Source organism: Stomoxys calcitrans, chromosome 5 (genome assembly GCF_963082655.1).
Source record: "Stomoxys calcitrans chromosome 5, idStoCalc2.1, whole genome shotgun sequence".
Taxonomy (NCBI): Eukaryota; Metazoa; Arthropoda; class Insecta; order Diptera; family Muscidae; genus Stomoxys; species Stomoxys calcitrans.
In genome coordinates, this window is record NC_081556.1 from 136,824,500 (window position 1) to 136,844,201 (window position 19,702).

A 19,702-nucleotide genomic window follows, 5' to 3' on the forward strand; every position below is an offset into this window, starting at 1 on the left:
CAAGGCGGCACAGTCATAGAAGAGCAACAGCGAGTCGAGAACAATTTGAAATGAGTCCACAGAGAATTCGAATTGTCGCCTCATGGTATCGACAAATTTCAGTTCGACATTTTTGTGACCTGGCGAATTGCCCAGGGAGATGAGAGACCAGCGATCGCCATCATTGTTATTATTGACCTTGACCATTTTGCCCACATAGGCCTCCTTGAGGGCACAGGGCATAATGCGACGTTTCGATACACCCTCAGGCAAGAGATCGAGCAGGGTGTTTAGTACCGCGGTTTTGACACGATCAAAATGACGCGGTGAGCTCAGCTCAATGGCATAGATTAGGTCCAGATCATTATAGGACTGATCCTCGGAAGCCAATACATGACTAGCTGCTCCACCATTCAAGCGAATATCTTTGACTATCACACCGGCGCCGCCAGAGCCGACATCGGCCTCCAGCTTGCGCCTCACCAAATTCACCAAGTCTTTTAGGGTCACCTCCAATGTGGGAAAATTACCACGTCCATGTATGGCCACTTTCTCATCCATTACATGGTGCAGCTTGCGCACCTGTTCAAATGACAGCACAGCCAGGCGTTGTGTGCCCCCCGTATCGACGCTCTCCAGTGAGCCATGGTCTGATGTTGAGGCTATCGAGGAACCGGAACTGGGCGATGGCGGTGGTGTCTCAGTGCCACCATCCGAATGGAAACCATCGTCAATTTGATAAACGTCCATTCTGTTGGATCTCTGTGTGTGATATGACGAATCGGGTGCGTCTAGTGTCCCGCACTGCAAAAAAAACAAAAAGAGGTAAAGAAAAAAATTAGAATGATGGATAATATTAAAAAAAAAGAAAACTACTAAAAAGAAAAAAAACTACATCGATGATATAAAACTATATAATCTAAATATATAATAATTGTTCTATATATATTTTTTAAAAGTTATTTTTAAAATTTTCCTAAATTTAATTACAAAATTTTTATTTTATTTTATTTTATTTTATATTATTTCATTTTATTTTACTTTTATTTTCTTTTCTCTTATTTTATTTTATTTTATTTTAATTTATTTTATTTTATTTTATTTTTTTTTTATTTTATTTTTTTTTATTTTATTTTTTTTTATTTTATTTTATTAAAAAGTAGAAACTTTTTAATTTTATTTTATTTTATTTATTTTTATTTTATTTTTTTATTTTTTTTATTTCATTTTATTTTATTTTATTTTATTTTATTTTATTTTATTTTATTTTATTTTTTTATTATTTCATTTTATTTTTTTTTTATTTTATTTTATTTTATTACATATTATTTTTTTATATTCTACTTTTTTAATTTTATTTTATTTTATTTATTTTTATTTTATTTTTTTTATTTTTATTTTATTTTATTATATTTTATTTTATTATATTTTATTTTATTATATTTTATTTTATTATAATTTATTTTATTATATTTTATTTTATATTATTTTTTTTATTTTATTTTATTTTATTTAATTTAATTTTTTTATTATTTCATTTTATTTTTTTATTTTATTTTATTTTATTTTATTTTATTTTATTTTATTTTATTTTATTTTATTTTATTTTATTTTATTTTATTATATTTTATTTTATTTTATTTTATTTTATTTTATTTTATTTTATTTTATTTTATTTTATTTTATTTTATTTTATTTTATTTTATTTTATTTTACTTTATTTTATTTTATTTTATTTTATTTTATTTTATTTTATTTTATTTTATTTTATTTCATTTAATTTAATTTAATTTAATTTAATTTAATTTAATTTAATTTTATTTTATTTTATTTTATTTTATTTTATTTTATTTTATTTTATTTTATTTTGTTTTATTTTATTTTATTTTATTTTATTTTATTTTATTTTATTTTATTTTATTTTATTTTATTTTATTTTATTTTGTACAAAAAAATTAATTTAACCAAAATTATAGTTGTTCTTTATTTATTTATTTATTTTTTTTTTTTTTTTTGAAATTGTTAGATTTCCAATTTTAGTTTTAATGTTTTTTTTTCATTTATTGGACAACCATTTGCTACAAAAAATTCTGTTTCAACATGTTCTCACCAAATGTGGAGCTGATGCCTATAAAATTGTAGTTCTTTCTTCATCGCCCAAACAATTAAATGCGCGCTATTAGTTCCAATTTCAGCTTCACTTTAATTTTCATCAAAATGACAAAACCTAATTTCAAATTGTCCGAATAGGAAACCATAGTTTCTAGACAAAGAAGCGATTTGATGACCATAAAAAAACTATGTGATAATCTAGTTTGTGTATATGATGATAAGAAAGAATTGTTTGAAACAAAATCTTGGGCTCAACAAGTAAGAGGCACTTTTGGAAAAGGGGGGGAAATGTCGGCATTATCTGACACAACCCTATTGCACTTCAAACAAAGTGATGCCATAACACATTAAACTATTTCAGAAACCAAAAAAAAAAAAACATTAAATCAGACTACTAAATATCAACAAGATGTGATAAGAAGAGGGAACAAAGAGACATTTAAAAAAATGGGAATTAAATTTTCTTATTCAGCAGTTATATATTTTTTTATAAAAACAAATTTTTTTATAAAAATATAATTTTGGCCAAAATCTTAATTGGGATTCCATTTCAGGATATTGTCCGGCTTTAGACCATTGTTTAATACTTCTATTCAAAGAATAGTATAGCAAAAAAACATTTAATAGTCAGCAAAAGTGTGTCTTTGGTAGAAGCATTTGACTGGTTTCCCGTATCGCGATTGCATATTGGACAAAAAAAATCTTAAGCGGGGTATGTCAAATGGATCATGGCGCTTTACAACCATCCCAACTTGAGTAAGTTGTAAAGCACACATCTGAATTTGAACAGGGCTTAAGACGACTTGATTCATAAGCGCAATAGAAAACAAATCAAATCTTACTTCCCTTATTCAAATCCAACTTATCAAACGTAGCTAATAGCAACAAACACAAAACTCTTTTGTTCTTCGCACGGCGATCGCCCAACGGTTGTTACTGCCGGTGCTGTTTTTGTGTATAGGCATTGACCTACACCATATGCGACGTGCCTTTCGTTCGGTTTGTCTGTTTGCGCTTTCTTTTTTCGGCCTTAAAATCTTATTGAGATTCGATAGCAGGATATTGTCCGGCTTTAGACCATTATTTAGTGCTTCTTATTCAAAGAATTGTATAGCAAAAAATATTTAAAAGTCAGCAAAAGTGTGTTGTTGCATTTCACAAGAAGCATTGACATTCCGTTTGCAACACATCGAAATATCCATTTCCGACCCTATAAGGTATATTCTTGATCGTCGTAAATATCAAAGACGATCTAGCCATGTCCGTCCGTCTGTCCATCTGTCTGTTGAAATCACGCTACAGCCATTGAAAATAGAGACATTGAGCTGAAACTTTGCACAATATATAGTCCATCTTTGCAAAGATGGACTATATATCGGACAATATCTTGATATAGCCCCCATATAGACCGATACGCCGATAAGTCTCAGGGCCATTAAAACCATATTTATTATTCGATTTGATCCTGATCAGTCCAGACTTGGATATAGCTGTCACATAGACCGATCTTTCGATTTAAGGTGTTGGACCCATAAAAGGCGCATTTACTGTCCGATGTCGCCGAAATTTGGGACAGTGAGTTGTGTTGGGCCCTTGGACATCCTTTTTGAATTGGGTCCAGATCGGTCCAGATTTGGACATGGTTCTCACATAGACCTATATAAAGGCAGCTCGTTCAAAGAACTTGTTTTTTGTAATACTCAAATTTTTTAAAAAGGGTGTGTCTGTTTGTGATTTTTTTCCTTCTTTTAAACTTATGCATATTTTTGCACATAATTCTGCCGACTCATAATAGCTCTACAACAAAATATTTTTCAAAAATTTTTAAATTAATATAAATTAAAGTTTAATTTAAGATTTGAATTAATAATGCAAGCCAGCTGTTATCAGTCTTTTGCGGTTAGTCGTTCAGAACTTTAAAATTTATTGCAATGGCTATGATCTGTGTTTAGTTAAGTTTTTGTTTTATACGCTTAGGCTATTTTTGTTTTGTACGCAGAATTAGAGAAAAAAAAATATTTAGAGGATTGGTTTAAATTTAACATAATTGTTGTTTATTTCAACGTGGGTTTCTGTTTGAATTTTTCTTTAATTTATGTATGTGAATTTACATTTTTTCTATTGTTTAGTTAGTATTTTGTTTTTTTTTTTTGAATTTTTTCACGGGCAATGTCGTCTTCCAATCCCCCTTTTTCCACTGGGGAAGAACTTTGAAATTGTGGTAGGTGTTTTTCTGCGATAATTTTAGATTTTTTTTTGCTTTTCTCTTGTGGTAATGTATTTTGTAGTTTATATGTGCAAATGAATTATGCTTTGTTGTATAGGTGTTTATTTTAAGTTTCCGCATAATTATTTCTCTATAAAATACGAATTTGCATTTTTTCCCCTTTTATGCTCTCTCTCTCTCGTTCTCTCTCTCTTTGAGGGAAAGAAAACCTTACGACTTTAGTTTTGGTAAACCAATAAATTAGCAGTTATTTTCAGTGGCAGGGGAAGGTGGGGGCAGAGGCTTTTGTTTTGAACTAAGCACGTTTTAGCTTAAAAGAGGTCATTGAGCTTTTTTCAGCGTTGTTGATAAAGAATGAATAAGATTTATATTAGCTAATATTCATACATAAATCATGGCACTACAAACATCGCTAAACTTAAGCATTTGATTAGCATTTTCAAAGCTTTGCAACCCACGGGAACATTTCAATTGCTAATACACACACACACATTTACATGTGCACACATTTATGTGAAGAAGGTGTATCGCATGAGTTTTAGTCGGCTGACATTTTGCCTGGGAAACCTTTTTGCGATTTAATTGTGTTAAATGGCTTTTTGTTAATTTTGAATTTGATTTAATCAGATCAAATTAAGGTTTGAAGTTATTGAAGCGACTTTTTATGAGGTCATTGTTTTATACCCTTATACTCTGCAGTTAATTTGGAATAAAATTATGCACGAAAATTTAATATCGTATAAGTCTTAATATCATAAATTTAAATACAAAATGTTTACGGCCGTATTCACAAAACTTTATGAAGCCTTAAAATAGCTTTATTAGACAGTTCTATAAAGGAAATCTGGCAAATAAACAATTTTCTCTAAAGATAAAATTTCAAAAAAAAATTCTCTAAAGATAAAATTTCAAAAAATTTTCTCTAAAGATAAATTTTCAAAAAAAATTCTTTAAAAACAAAATTTCAAAAAAATTTCTCTAAAGATAAAGTTTCAAAAAATTTTCTCTAAAGATAAAATTTCAAAAAATTTTGTCTAAAGATTAAATTTCAAAAATTTTCTCTAAAGATAACATTTCATAAAATTTTCGCTAAAGATAAAATTTCAAAAAATTTTCTCTAAAGACAAAATTTCAAAAAATTTTCTCTAAATATAAAATCTCAAAAAATTTTCTCTAAAGATAAGATTTCAAAAAATTTTCTCTAAAGATAAAATTTTAAAAAATTTTCTCTAAAGATAAAATTTCAAAAAATGTTCTCCAAAGATAAAATTTCAAAAAATTTTCTCTAAAGATAAAATTTGAAAAAATTTTATCTAAAGATAAAATTTGAAAAAAAATTTTATCTAAAGATAAAATTTCAAAAAATTTTCTCTAAAGAAAAAATTTCAAAAAATTTTCTCTAAAGATAAAATTTCAAAAAATTTTCTCTGAAGATAAAATTTCAAAAAATTTCCTCTAAAGATAAAATTTCAAAAAATTTTCTCTAAAGAAAAAAATTCACGATTTTCAAAAATGTTCTCCAAAGAAAACATTTTCAAAAATTTCTTCTGAAGGCCAAATTTCTAGGAAATTAAAAAAAAAAATTTATACGATTTGACTGCGACTTCCTTTTCCTTAGGGCCAGAACATATCAAATCTTCCTACTCAAATTTTAACATTTTCCAAATTTTTATAAAATGTGTATAGGAATAAAATGTATTCCACAGTTGCAAACAGGTTACAAAATTTAGATGTTCAGTATTTTCCATTGAGTCAGAACAACTTTACCAACTTATTGTAAAAGCATAGTAAAAAAACGTTTATTCTTAAAATTCACAGTCGTTGCAGTCATGTCTGTCCTTCCAAATGTCTGCCGTATAAGTTCTCATAAATAAAATTCTGGAGGCCATCGTATGGTAGAGGTTGGCATGTCCGCCTATGACACTGAATGCCTGGGTTGGTATACTGGAGAGAACTTCAGAAAAAACATTTAAAGAGTCCGCTGTGCCTTCTTTCACTCTCTTATCTTATCTGAGCCCTATACTGTCACTTCAGGAAGAAAGACCTGTTTGGTGGTACTGGTACGGCCTTTAACTTCTTAAGCCACTAGAGGGCGCAATTCTCATCTCATATAAACTTATCTTGGACTTCATGAGCTACCAGAGGGTGCAATTGTCATCAGATTTAGCTTTTTTGTATTTTTTTTCTTCAGAAAATATTTCTTGAAGTTTTGTCTTGAAACCCAATTTACTGAAATTTTGGCTTTAGCGACGTTGTGTTTGAATTGTTTTGTTGTGACTTCCAACAACTGTGCTAAATACAACTCGAACCGGTTCATAACCTAATAGAGCTGTAATATAAACTTAGCTTGGGCTTCTTGAGCTACCAGAGGGCGCAATTGTCATCAGATAGTTTTTTTTTTATTTTTTTCTTCAGAAAATATTTCTTGAAGTTTTGTTTTGAAACCCAATTTACTGAAATTGTGGCTTTAGCGACGTTTTTTTTCTTAAATTTTATTCTTAGAGTTTTTTTTTTTAAATTATGGGCTTTAAGATTTTTTTTTTAATAAATTTGGTTGCGGTCATATTTCGCCGATAATGTGGATATTATATTGGTGCTCTTCTTCCAAATACCTTTCATTGGAGCCGTATATGGCTATGGTCGGTAAATATTGGGTTGCCCAAAAAGTAATTGCGGGTTTTTTAAAAGAAAGCAAATGCATTTTTAATAAAACTTAGAATGAAATTTAATCAAATATACTTTTTTTACACTTTTTTCTAAAGCAAGCTAAAATTAACAGCTGATAACTGACAGCAGAAAGAATGCAATTACAGAGTCACAAGCTGTGAAAAAATTTGTCAACGCCGACTATATGAAAAATCCGCAATTACTTTTTGGGCAACCCAATATGTCCGGTATGTGGGTGTTTTTTAGAGTGAGGCGCATCCCCATATATCAGATTCGTGCTCTGGTCTCAAATACCCCAGAAACGTGGTCCCACTTTTGGATATCAGATTCGTATTCCAGTCGGAAATACCTTTCATTTGACTTCCCTATTACCATGGTCGGTAAATATGTTCGATTTAGGGGTACTTTGGGGTTTGGGGTGGTCCCCCTAACACTTGGTCCGACAATTGGATATGAGATACGTTTTCTTATCCTAAATACCTTTCATTTGAGTCCCATATTGTCGTGATTGGTTTAAATATATGTTTGGTAGGTTTTTGGGTGGGGCGGCCCCCCTAGGTACACCATCCGAAATTTGAATACCAAATTTTTATTTTTGAGAGCACACAAAATTTCGCTTAAATCGCACCACCCGTCTCCGAAATCTGACATTTCTGAAATTTAGTTTAAGGGGGAGGGTCCGCCCCCCCTTCAGATATTACAAAAATTCATTATGCGCCACCTGTGAAAATGTGAAAGAAAATAGGTTCCGTCGTTTCTGAGTCTATAAGGAACACACAAACAAACACAAATTGATTTTTCAATATAAGATCAACGCTGGCGACATTTGTGAGGTAGATTGATGCCATGTGCAAGTTTCTTCCCAAAAAGTTGTCGCACTGGGCTACGCCATTCGGACTTGGCTATAACAAAGAGGACCATTACTGAGTATTATATTGAGTTAAAACTTTATTCGGACAGCCTTGATTGATATGAGAGAAGTTTGAAAAGTTAATGGAATGTCCATGGTCATATTTGCAAATGAAGTTCTACATATATAGAGCCAGATATATTTTCCCCACAACTACCTATCGCCTTGTTTGGCTTAAAATGTTGCTTCATTTGTTTTTATTTTGAATTTTTAACCTCTTATAGTTATAATTTGTTGGTTTAAAATCAATTTCCAAATTGAGACCTTCACTTGGCTTAAACTTCATTATAATAATTTACCAAAATTAGGATTTTGTAAATTGAAACTTTAAATCTGGTATTTAAAAATTTCATGGATTCAATTTGTTTTCAAACCATCCATTATGGTTTTGACCTTCTCAAAAGCTGTAATTTTAGTATTCAGAGTGGTGCTATTTTTTAAAAATTAAACACCAATGTAAGCATATTGGGGCGGACAACGACCAAGCAGAAACAAACGCAAAGCATCAGAAAGAAATCTCAAATGATCGAAACCAAAGAAAGAAAACCGAATGTTTGGTTTTCTCAGAAACTCAAGTGAAAAACAAAAAAAAAAAAAAAAAAGACCAAAACAGAAAAACAAGTTTTGTATATTTCGGTTCAAATAGATTTATACAAAAACACATACATAGATTAAAAGCATTAGTCGATGATGAAATCAAATAATGATAACAACAAATGTTAGCCAATACTAGACTTATAATAGATTTTGTTTTTAGGAATAATTAGTTTAAAACTAAAATTAATTTTATTGTTATTATTATGAGTATTTTTATTTTTTTTTTTTAATTTTGCCACCATTTATTTGTGAATATTTTTAGTTATATTCGAATTCATTAAAAATTAAACGGCGTATCATATTAAAAAAAAAACAGTTGCAGAGTGGTTTGAATACACTCAAAAAAATAATTTAGTATACTTAAAGCTGTATTTCTTAAATCCTTTACTAAAACATATACTGGGTTGCCCAAAAAGTAATTGCGGATTTTTCATATAGTCGGCGTTGACAAATTTTTTCACAGCTTGTGACTCTGTAATTGCATTCTTTCTTCTGTCAGTTATCAGCTGTTACTTTTAGCATGCTTTAGAAACAAAGTGTAAAAAAGTATATTTGATTAAAGTTCATTCTAAGTTTTATTAAAAATGCATTTACTTTCTTTTAAAAAAATCCGCAATTACTTTTTGGGCAACCCAATACATAAACCCCTTGCTTTTTTTCTCAGTGCCTTTATTCGCATTATGGGAAAATTTATCTACAACCATTGTTCTCCCCTTCTTCTGCCAAGGCCTCGTCGCATGGGGAAGTGATGAATATCTTTGGCATTCCTCTATGTCTCACATTACTATGTGCACATTTTGACGTTTTTTTTTAGTTTTGTTATGGTATTGCGATTTCAAAACAAATTTTTGAAATTTTTTTTTTCTAAATATTTGTCATTTAATCGATGAGGGTAACACAACATTGTTTGTGAAATGCGAATACTCAGTAGATGACAAATTCACAAGAAATTAATGCTCTTTTGAACACAGAAATACATAAACAATTTTACGCTACATAAAGTTTTAGGAGCAAAAAAAAAAAATAACGCAATGGCAATAAAATCGATGGCAATAAAAATAAAAGAAGCAAAAACTGAAGAAAAAACTAAATAACGTACAAGAAACATGAGTAAACTGCTATATTTGTACATGTTTCGCTGATACTATTAATTGATAGATATGTTGTTGTGATCACAAACAAACATGGTACAATTGAAACACAAAATCATGAAAGAATTTCTTAGGAAAAAAAAATCAATTAACAGTTAAGCTAATAAAACTGTAAGAAAAAATTAGAGTTTAACAAACAGAAACAAATTTTTCCCATAAAAAGTCATATTCAGCTAAGTTTAATCAGAGGAAACTTATTTAGCCAGGATTTTCCCATGGAAAACCAGATTCAGCTAGGCTGAATATGGATTTTTCCAAGGAAAACCTAGTTCAGCTAGGCTGAATTAAGATTTTTTCAGGGAAAACCTTATTCAGCCAGGCTGAATTAAGATTTTCCTATGGGAAAACCTTATTCAGCCAGGCTGAATTAAAAATTTCCCAAGGAAAACCTTATTCAGCCAGGCTGAATTAAGATTTTCCTATGGGAAAACCTAATTCAGCTAGGCTGAATTAAGATTTCACTATGGGAAAACCTTATTCAGCCAGGCTGAATTTAAGATTTTCCCAGGGAAAACCTTATTCAGCCAGGCTGAATTAAGATTTTTCCAGGGAAAACCTTATTCAGCCAGGTTGAATAAAGATTTTGAATAAAGATTTCCCTGGAAAAATCTTAATTCAGGGAAAATCTTAAATTCAGCCAGGCTGAATTAAGATTTTCCTATGGGAAAACCTTATTCAGCCAGGCTGAATTAAGATTTTCCTATGGGAAAACCTTATTCAGCCAGGCTGAATTAAGATTTTCCTATGGGAAAACCTTATTCAGCCAGGCTGAATTAAGATTTTCCTATGGGAAAACCTTATTCAGCCAGGCTGAATTAAGATTTTCCTATGGGAAAACCTTATTCAGCCAGGCTGAATTAAGATTTTCCTATGGGAAAACCTTATTCAGCCAGGCTGAATTAAGATTTTCCTATGGGAAAACCTTATTCAGCCAGGCTGAATTAAGATTTTCCTATGGGAAAACCTTATTCAGCCAGGCTGAATTAAGATTTTCCTATGGGAAAACCTTATTCAGCCAGGCTGAATTAAGATTTTCCTATGGGAAAACCTTATTCAGCCAGGCTGAATTAAGATTTTCCTATGGGAAAACCTTATTCAGCCAGGCTGAATTAAGATTTTCCTATGGGAAAACCTTATTCAGCCAGGCTGAATTAAGATTTTCCTATGGGAAAACCTTATTCAGCCAGGCTGAATTAAGATTTTCCTATGGGAAAACCTTATTCAGCCAGGCTGAATTAAGATTTTCCTATGGGAAAACCTTATTCAGCCAGACTGAATTAAGATTTTCCTAAGGGAAAACCTGAATTAAGATTTTCCCTAGGGGAAAACCTTATTCAGCCAGGCTGAATAAGATTTTCCTATGGGAAAACCTTATTCAGCCAGGCTGAATTAAGATTTTCCCTAGGGGAAAACCTTATTCACTCAGGCTGAATTAAGATTTTCCCTAGGGGAAAACCTTATTCAGCCAGGCTGAATTAAGATTTTCCCTAGGGGAAAACCTTATTCAGCCAGGCTGAATTAAGATTTTCCCTAGGGGAAAACCTTATTCAGCCAGGCTGAATTAATATTTTCCTATGGGAAAACCTTATTCAGCCAGGCTGAGTTAAGATTTTGCTTGGGGAAAACCTTATTCAGCCAGGCTGAATTTAGATTTTCCAATGGGAAATATAATTCAACGTTTTTCTTATTCAAATCCTTGACAATAACAACCGCCAGACACATGCCAAATTGATAGAAAACAAAAAGTAAATTTTTGTATGCACCTACACCACCAACTTCATCTCCCCCGAAAAGTGAGACACTAAGGCTGATGTTAATTATAGTCGCACATAGCGTAACGTAATAAATAACAATTGATGTGTAATAATTATTGAACTCATAACAATAAAAATTGCTATAAAAATAAAACTATACCAAATTGGCTAGAAAGCAGCCATGCCGCTAGCTGGGGGAGAAAATAAAATGGCAAGTCATTTAAATAATCTTAAACAAAAAATTAAAACAAAATGCAAAAAAAAAAACGATAACAACCAACGCCAACGAACGTGAACATGAACCGTTGACAATAATAAATTAATAATTAAAAAATATTAACAAAAAATGAATGCGGCCACATATTCAATGTGGACTTTTCAAATGAATCATTTTCACGTTTGTTGTTACTCAGTTGCTGGGAAAAGTTTAATAGGAAAAGTTAAGTAAAAGTTTATATGCAATGAAATTCTCTGCGGTATAATTTTACAATGAAAATACTTGAAGTGATGTGGAGCCAAAGAAACGGCAGCGAAATTCCTCAGCGATTTCCAATGATGCCATCATTTTGAGTGTGTGTAAAAAAAAATGATAATACAAATTTAAGAAGAAAATCAAATACACCACAACTGCTTAACTCTCCCCCCCCAGATATCAGCCGTTTTGTTTTTTGTCCTCGCAATATTAATTTTTTTTTGATTTTGGAAAAATATACATATTTTGACACACTCGGCGCCGGCATTATACAGCTTTTACTAAAATTGGATTTTTATGGAGAATATTTCGACTCAATTAGATTCACTTTTATGGCATTTTGCGGCAATAAAGATGACGCAAATTTGAGCATAGAAAAACACAAAAACAAGCGGATGCTTCAAAGCAAGTCATGCTGCGTAGAGAAAACCAGAAATTATAGGTACTCGTGGAGAAGGTAGAGCAATTATATGCAAAATACAAAAACATAATTAGACAGGCTTTACGCAAATTTTCTAAAAAAGAAAATATCAAAACCTAGTTCAGAAAAGGTGAATAAAAATCAAATTCAGCTGGGCTGAATTGAAGTTTTCCTTTAGAAAACCCTATTCAGCTGGGCTGAATTGAAGTTTTCCTATAGAAAACCCAATTCAGCTGAGCTGAATTGAAGTTTTCCTATGGAAAACCCAATTCAGCTGGTCTAAATTGAAGTTTTCCTATAGAAAACCCAATTCAGCTGGGCTGAATTGAAGTTTTCCTATAGAAAATCCAATTCAGCTAGGCTGAATTGAAGTTTTCCTATAGAAAACCCAATTCAGCTAGGCTGAATTGAAGTTTTCCTATAGAAAACCCAATTCAGCTAGGCTGAATTGAAGTTTTCCTATAGAAAACCCAATTCAGCTAGGCTGAATTGAAGTTTTCCTATAGAAAACCCAATTCAGCTAGGCTGAATTGAAGTTTTCCTATAGAAAACCCAATTCAGCTAGGCTGAATTGAAGTTTTCCTATAGAAAACCCAATTCAGCTGGGCTGAATTGAAGTTTTCCTATAGAAAACCCAGAGCTGGGCTGAATTGAAGTTTTCCTATAGAAAACCCAATTCAGCTGGGCTGAATTGAAGTTTTCCTATAGAAAACCCAATTCAGCTGGGCTGAATTGAAGTTTTCCTATAGAAAACCCAATTCAGCTAGGCTGAATTGAAGTTTTCCTATAGAAAACCCAATTCAGCTGGGCTGAATTGAAGTTTTCCTATAGAAAACTTAATTCAGCTGGGCTGAATTGAAGTTTTCCTATAGAAAACCCAATTCAGCTGGGCTGAATTGAAGTTTTCCTATAGAAAACCCAATTCAGCTGGGCTGAATTGAAGTTTTCCAATAGAAAACTTAATTCAGCTGGGCTGAATTGAAGTTTTCCTATAGAAAACTTAATTCAGCTGGGCTGAATTGAAGTTTTCCTATAGAAAACTTAATTCAGCTGGGCTGAATTGAAGTTTTCCTATAGAAAACTTAATTCAGCTGGGCTGAATTGAAGTTTTCCTATAGAAAACTTAATTCAGCTGGGCTGAATTGAAGTTTTCCTATAGAAAACCCAATTCAGCTGGGCTGAATTGAAGTTTTCCTATAGAAAACCCAATTCAGCTGGGCTGAATTGAAGTTTTCCTATAGAAAACTTAATTCAGCTGGGCTGAATTGAAGTTTTCCTATAGAAAACTTAATTCAGCTGGGCTGAATTGAAGTTTTCCTATAGAAAACTTAATTCAGCTGGGCTGAATTGAAGTTTTCCTATAGAAAACTTAATTCAGCTGGGCTGAATTGAAGTTTTCCTATAGAAAACCCAATTCAGCTGGGCTGAATTGAAGTTTTCCTATAGAAAACTTAATTCAGCTAGGCTGAATTGAAGTTTTTCTATAGAAGACCCAATTCAGCTGGGCTGAATTGAAGTTTTCTTATTGAAAACTGGCTTAAAGAAGATTTTCCTAAAAAAAACATTTTTGTAAGTAAAAAAACCAAAAGATACACATCTTCCATTTTTTTGTTTTACCAAATATGTTAACAAAAAAATTATTTTGTATATTAGAGCAATAAATTTTATTCATTTATTAATAATATTCATTTTTAAGCGACGACAACAAACCTTGGCAAAGTCAATTAAACCTTGATGTGAATGTAATCTCCAAATTACCTGAAACCACTCGGACTTGTTTCTTGTTACGTCCAAAAACACAATCAAAAATCAAAACATTTTTATAAGCTCGAGTAATTATGAATGCAAATTTAAAAAAAAAAAATAAATAATAATAAATAACAAAACAATATGGGATACTTATAACAGTAAAAAGCTAAACCGTTTGAAATTAAAAAAAAAAAAAAAAAAAAAAGCTTTGGTTTAATTCATGTCTATATGCTTAAAAACCTTCAATCAACAGTAGCTATAACTTCATGGAGTGTGAAATTGGGTATCAATAACGATTTGCTGCTTTACTTTTACATTGATACTCGAAGATTAAGAAAATAGGTCCATGGAATGCGCAGCAAATGGATTGAAAAATGGTTGACTTTTTACTATTAGAAACCTCAAGAAAACTTGGGTGCGATGACATGAAATGTGGTGGCAGCGTCACTGATGATACAGAACATAATAGATCTTCAAATTGGTTGATATGGGAAAAAATTTATACATTAAAGTTTAAGGTTCTAATAGCTAAAAACCAACGTAGCACAGAGGTTACCATGTCCACCTATGACGCTGAACGCAAGGGTTCGAATCCTGAAAAAAAAATGTCAGTGCTGGTTATCCCCTGCTAATGCTGGTGTGATTTGTAAGATTCTATGTCATATAAAAACTTCTCCCCAAAGGGGTGTCCTTCTGCGGCATGCGATTTGCAGTAGGCTATAAAAAGGAGGCCCCTTATCATTGAGCTTAAACTTGAAAAGGACTACTCTCATTGATATGTGAGAAGTTTGTCTTTGTGTGTTAATGGAATGTTCTTGGGCAAATTTGGAATAGTTTAAAGTTTATGACTTGGATATGTGGAGTAAACTTACAATTTAAGCAAATTTGGGCAATTTTGCAATAATTCAAAGTTTATGATTAGGGTATGTGGAGCGAACTTACAACTTAAGGACGATAGAATGACTATATTGAACCGATGAGCCATATCGTTATCACAGATATACAAGTAGATTTTATTCGACTTCGTTTACAGTTTCCGATGAAATTAAAAATTTTCAATTTTACTCTTTATGTAAATCCGAAATCTTAAGTGAACCCTTTGGTATTTTCTTTTCCCATTCAACATTATTAATATTTTAATAAACCCATCACATAGTCAATCACATATATTATGAATAGCATTCCAATCAACCACAATTAATGACAGAATGTTTTCCTTATTTTCTACGTCTTTTTTGTCCCATAGCATATGATTTAAGTAGAGATAAACGAAAATCAAATGATTGTCTATATTGATGCAAAGGATAATTAGTTATTGTCATATTGTGTCTATTATCAGTCGATCTGGAAGGAGGAGGAGAAGTAAGAACCGATGACAAACATGATTAGGAGAAACGCCCAATCAGGTATTTATGCTACAATAAAAACAGGAAGTATATGGGAACCATAATATTGAAGGAATGATTGATTATATTGAGAGGGGATAAAACATATGTAAGGTGATGTTTTTAACCGAGAAGATACAACCTTTTTAAGTTATTGAAAAAGGACACTTTTTAAAAGAAATTGCCATATTGACATTTATCGGACATGAACTCAACCATTAAAAATACCATTTATGAACAACGTCAGTTTGTCCAAAAGAAGGAGTAAATTGGCAAGTTGCTTATAAATGACAGTTACATTCTTTTTATATATCTAATAAGTAGTGCCTAATATTGTCTAACGATTTATTTATAAGGACATCGTTATCACTTTGAAGTTTTGCTTCTTTGACTCGAAATCATAACCAAGATCCTTCAATGAATGAAGAAGAAAACAAAATTGTAAAATTTAATGATCTTCGCCCTAACAAGCAATAAACTTGAAAATGAGAAAAAAAAATTCGCTAGAGCCCGGCCGGGATTCGAACCTGGGCACACGGAGCAATAGCGAAAGCCGTTGACGTTGTCTAGCTATCGAAGCCATCAATACAACTTCCAACAGATACACAGAATCATGCGGCAGCAGAGTATTTGTCACTGAAAAAAAAGTCTGTCATTATACAAAAGCACATGCATTGGGAAAAAGTACAGCTTATAGACAGGGTTGTATCATAGAGGCGTTTTCGCAATTAATACGATTCAAATACAACATACCAAAGGACGGCCCTTGAGGTCATCACACCTAATATGGTTGAAAAGTCTTCTAACCAATGACGAAACGCGTCCCATAGTGGTTGCAAAGAAAATCTCCGATCATTGAGCTCGTCTCTCGAAAGACAAAACGCGTCTCATAGTGGTTGCAAAGAAAATCTCCGATCATTGAGCTCGTCTCGCGAAAAAGAAACAGACAAAAATTGTAAAATTTAATAATCTTCGACCTTACAGGCAAAAAACTAGAAAATGAAGAAAACTTTACATTTGTATATATTTTCTTTGTGTGGAGTCATCTCTTCATTCTCTACTGAAAGCGCAAAATAGCTGGATTTTTTATTGATGTAAAAATTGAACTTTAAATTCAACATTTTAAATTAGTCAGATCTTATTTCAACTGTATGATGTTGTTGTTTAGTGAACGATACTTCCAAAATCCACCCATGGTCCAATACTAAAAAATTACTGATCTGTGCTGTAGAGGATACCATTAAATGCAATGAATTAAATGCTACACAAGGAGAGAAGTATTTTTCACTGTATCCATCATGACAAGTCCTTGTCTGATTAGAATACATCACAAGTATCAATTACTTCAGAAGCTCTAAAGAAGAGAAGACTAAAGTACATTTGTGCACGTTGCTCATTAAAGCTGTACAGAGTGTCAATCTAGTTTTCCATTTCATTGAAGACTTGCATAATTCAGCGGATGTGAACATTTGCATGTTAAAAAGCTTTTTAAAGCGATCTCAACAATTCAACGGTAGGAACGAACTAAAAGGAACGAACTGTATTGGAGAAGAGAAAAGTCTTCCCACTACACCGTAATCCACAATTTTACAATGCCAAAAGTATTCAAATAGGTTCCATGATTATAGAAAAATTTTTGGTAAAATGTATGGACATATCTAAAGAATATCTAAAGATAGAGAATATCGATGGCGCATAAGCTGTATGACGATGTTGGCATAGTGAAGCATGTTGTCAGAATATATAAGGAAACCCCAGATAAGAACACTTTCCAGAATACACCTGTGGAAGACCAAAACTCGAAAATTGGTGTCAGACATCGAAGAAGGACATCAGAAGACCGATGCGATTGGAAGTCTATTCTTAGTTCGACCGATCGGTCCACTTTTATTTTTGGATAGTACTTTGGGGTTAAGGGGAAGGGTCCGCCCCCTTTCGATATCAAAAAATTATGTAGCCTATGTTTCCTTCCAGACCAACCTACGCAATCTGTGAAAATTTCAAGGTAATCGGTTTGGCCGTTTTTGAGTCTAAACGCAACAAACAAACAAACCGGCAAACAAACAAACACAAATTTATTTTTATATATAAGAAGTTTTTATTTTTCTTTCTTTCCGGGATTAAACGCCTAAGTTATGAACAAACATTTTAATAAATTACTCTAAGGAAAACAAAGCGATAACTTTCTATGGCAATAAATAGTAAAATTTTTTCATTCGTGGGTACTTAAAAAAAAAAAATTCTAAACAAATTTTTTTTTACTATACAAAATCTATAAAAAGAAGCCAACGGCTAGTGTTAGTTATCAAAACAAAATATCTATTAATAAATTTTTATAGCTTAAAAATACACTTTTATATACACATATATAACCAAATTACTATCTACAGGTGTTTGGTATATTTTTGTTTGCTAACTCATAAAATTTCTTTACATTAAAAAAACATACATAAATCCCAACTATCTATATATGTATTCATATATATATATAATAAAAAAATCTATGATGATTAAAATCATCGAAATTATAAAAAAACAACAACAACATAAACGGATGCTAAAGATCAAATACAAGACCACAAAGAAGGTTAAACACTCTATGCCAACGCTTGCCACCAAAGACAAAGGAATACGAATAGAAATTTTCTACATTTAAAATCCCATCGAAGAACATTCCTCTTCACAACATAAGTTTTTTTTTTTCAAATAGACGAATATTAGGCAAATTTTATATTTGAGATTAGAAACAGAACAAAAAATGGCTATAAATTTCATCTATTAAAAAAAAAGAGAATGTCATAGGCCAAAATGAGGAATAAGCCGCCTATAAAAGTGATTAATAGTGGGCGAATATCTGGGAAGCTTTCCAAATAAACTTTATTTGAAAAAAACCAAATATGTTTTGGAACGCTAACTTTTAGAAAATCCGATTAAGGCCAATACCGTCAAGATTGTAGAAATTTATATGAAAACAAAATGTGAGAAAGTTTTTACCCCAAGAACTTCCCTGAATCAGTACCAAATCTTCGTATAGGCCGAAAAATAAATTTTAAAGCTGGCAACAAAAAAGTTCCTAAAAACATTTCAATTTACCCCAACTTAACAAACTACATATGTACTAGGTCTTTCACTTTTTCCATCTTTTGTATTCCTTCTAAATCAATAGCAATATGCATCTCTATTTTGTTAATTCAATTCATTTCAATGTCAAAGTTTTATGCCAACACACCAAACCACTTTCAATGACTTTGATGAGAATTTCATGTTTTTTTTTTCTCTTCACTCCGTTAATTTTTGCCAAAAATTGTGTTAAATCTCTTAAGCATCTGACTGATTGACTGACAGCATGTTCAAGGCAACCCATTTAGTTGTTCGAATAAATACCGTCATAACAATTACTTTTTTATTGTTAATTATTCAATAGTATGGGCGATGCCTAGACATTACCTCCACTACTCAAAAGAAAAAAAATAGATTTTTGAAAAATCGAAAACATTGAAAAACGGGTAAGTCAGCCAAAAATTTTTAGAAAAAAAAACCAAACGGCCACTGCTGCTAAATGTCACAATTATTTTAAATTTAATACAAATTTAATTGCTCCCGTTGTCTGGTATGATGCGGTGGCCGTCTTTTGTGTTTCCAATAGATAAACAAGTGAAGTGTAAAAGAGAATAAGTGGAGGATTTCATAAAATAATTAAAAAAAAATAAAATCAAATAAAAAAATATAATAAAATAAAATAAAAAAAAAATAAAATAAAATAAAATAAAATAAAATAAAATAAAATAAAATAAAATAAAATAAAATAAAATAAAATAAAATAAAATAAAATAAAATAAAATAAAATAAAATAAAATAAAATAAAATAAAATAAAACAAAATAAAATAAATAAAATAAGATAAAACAAAATAAATTAAAAAAAAATAATAAAAAAAATAACATAAAATAAAATAAAATAAAAATAAAATAAAAATAAAATAAAATAAAATAATAATAAAATTAAAAATAAAATAAAATTAAATAAAATTAAATAAAATAAAAAAAGAGTAATAAGAAATAATAAAAAAAAATTAAACTAAATAAAAACATGTAAAAGGGCATTAAGTTTGGCCGGGCCGAACTTCGGATACCCACCACCTCGGGTATATATGTAGACCCCCTTTCGTCACAATCCGGTGAAAATGGGATAACTTGATTGAGTGCTCTAATAAATGTAAATCACTGTTGAATTTTGTATTTCAAATTTCAACAAAATCCGATAATAAATAGAGCTTTTA

The 19,702-nt window shown here is 31.0% G+C and overlaps 1 protein-coding gene across 4 annotated transcripts in view; it reads right to left on the reverse strand.

Moving 5' to 3' along the window:
• Positions 1-19,702, reverse strand: part of LOC106082324 (terminal nucleotidyltransferase 5C) — a 416,321-nt gene that overhangs the window by 1,286 nt on the left and 395,333 nt on the right. For all 4 annotated transcript variants that reach the window (XM_059369118.1, XM_059369119.1, XM_059369120.1 and 1 more), the window contains one exon: positions 5-783. In XM_059369118.1, the coding sequence (XP_059225101.1) occupies positions 5-783 (779 nt within the window). The remainder of the gene's footprint in view (positions 1-4; positions 784-19,702) is intronic.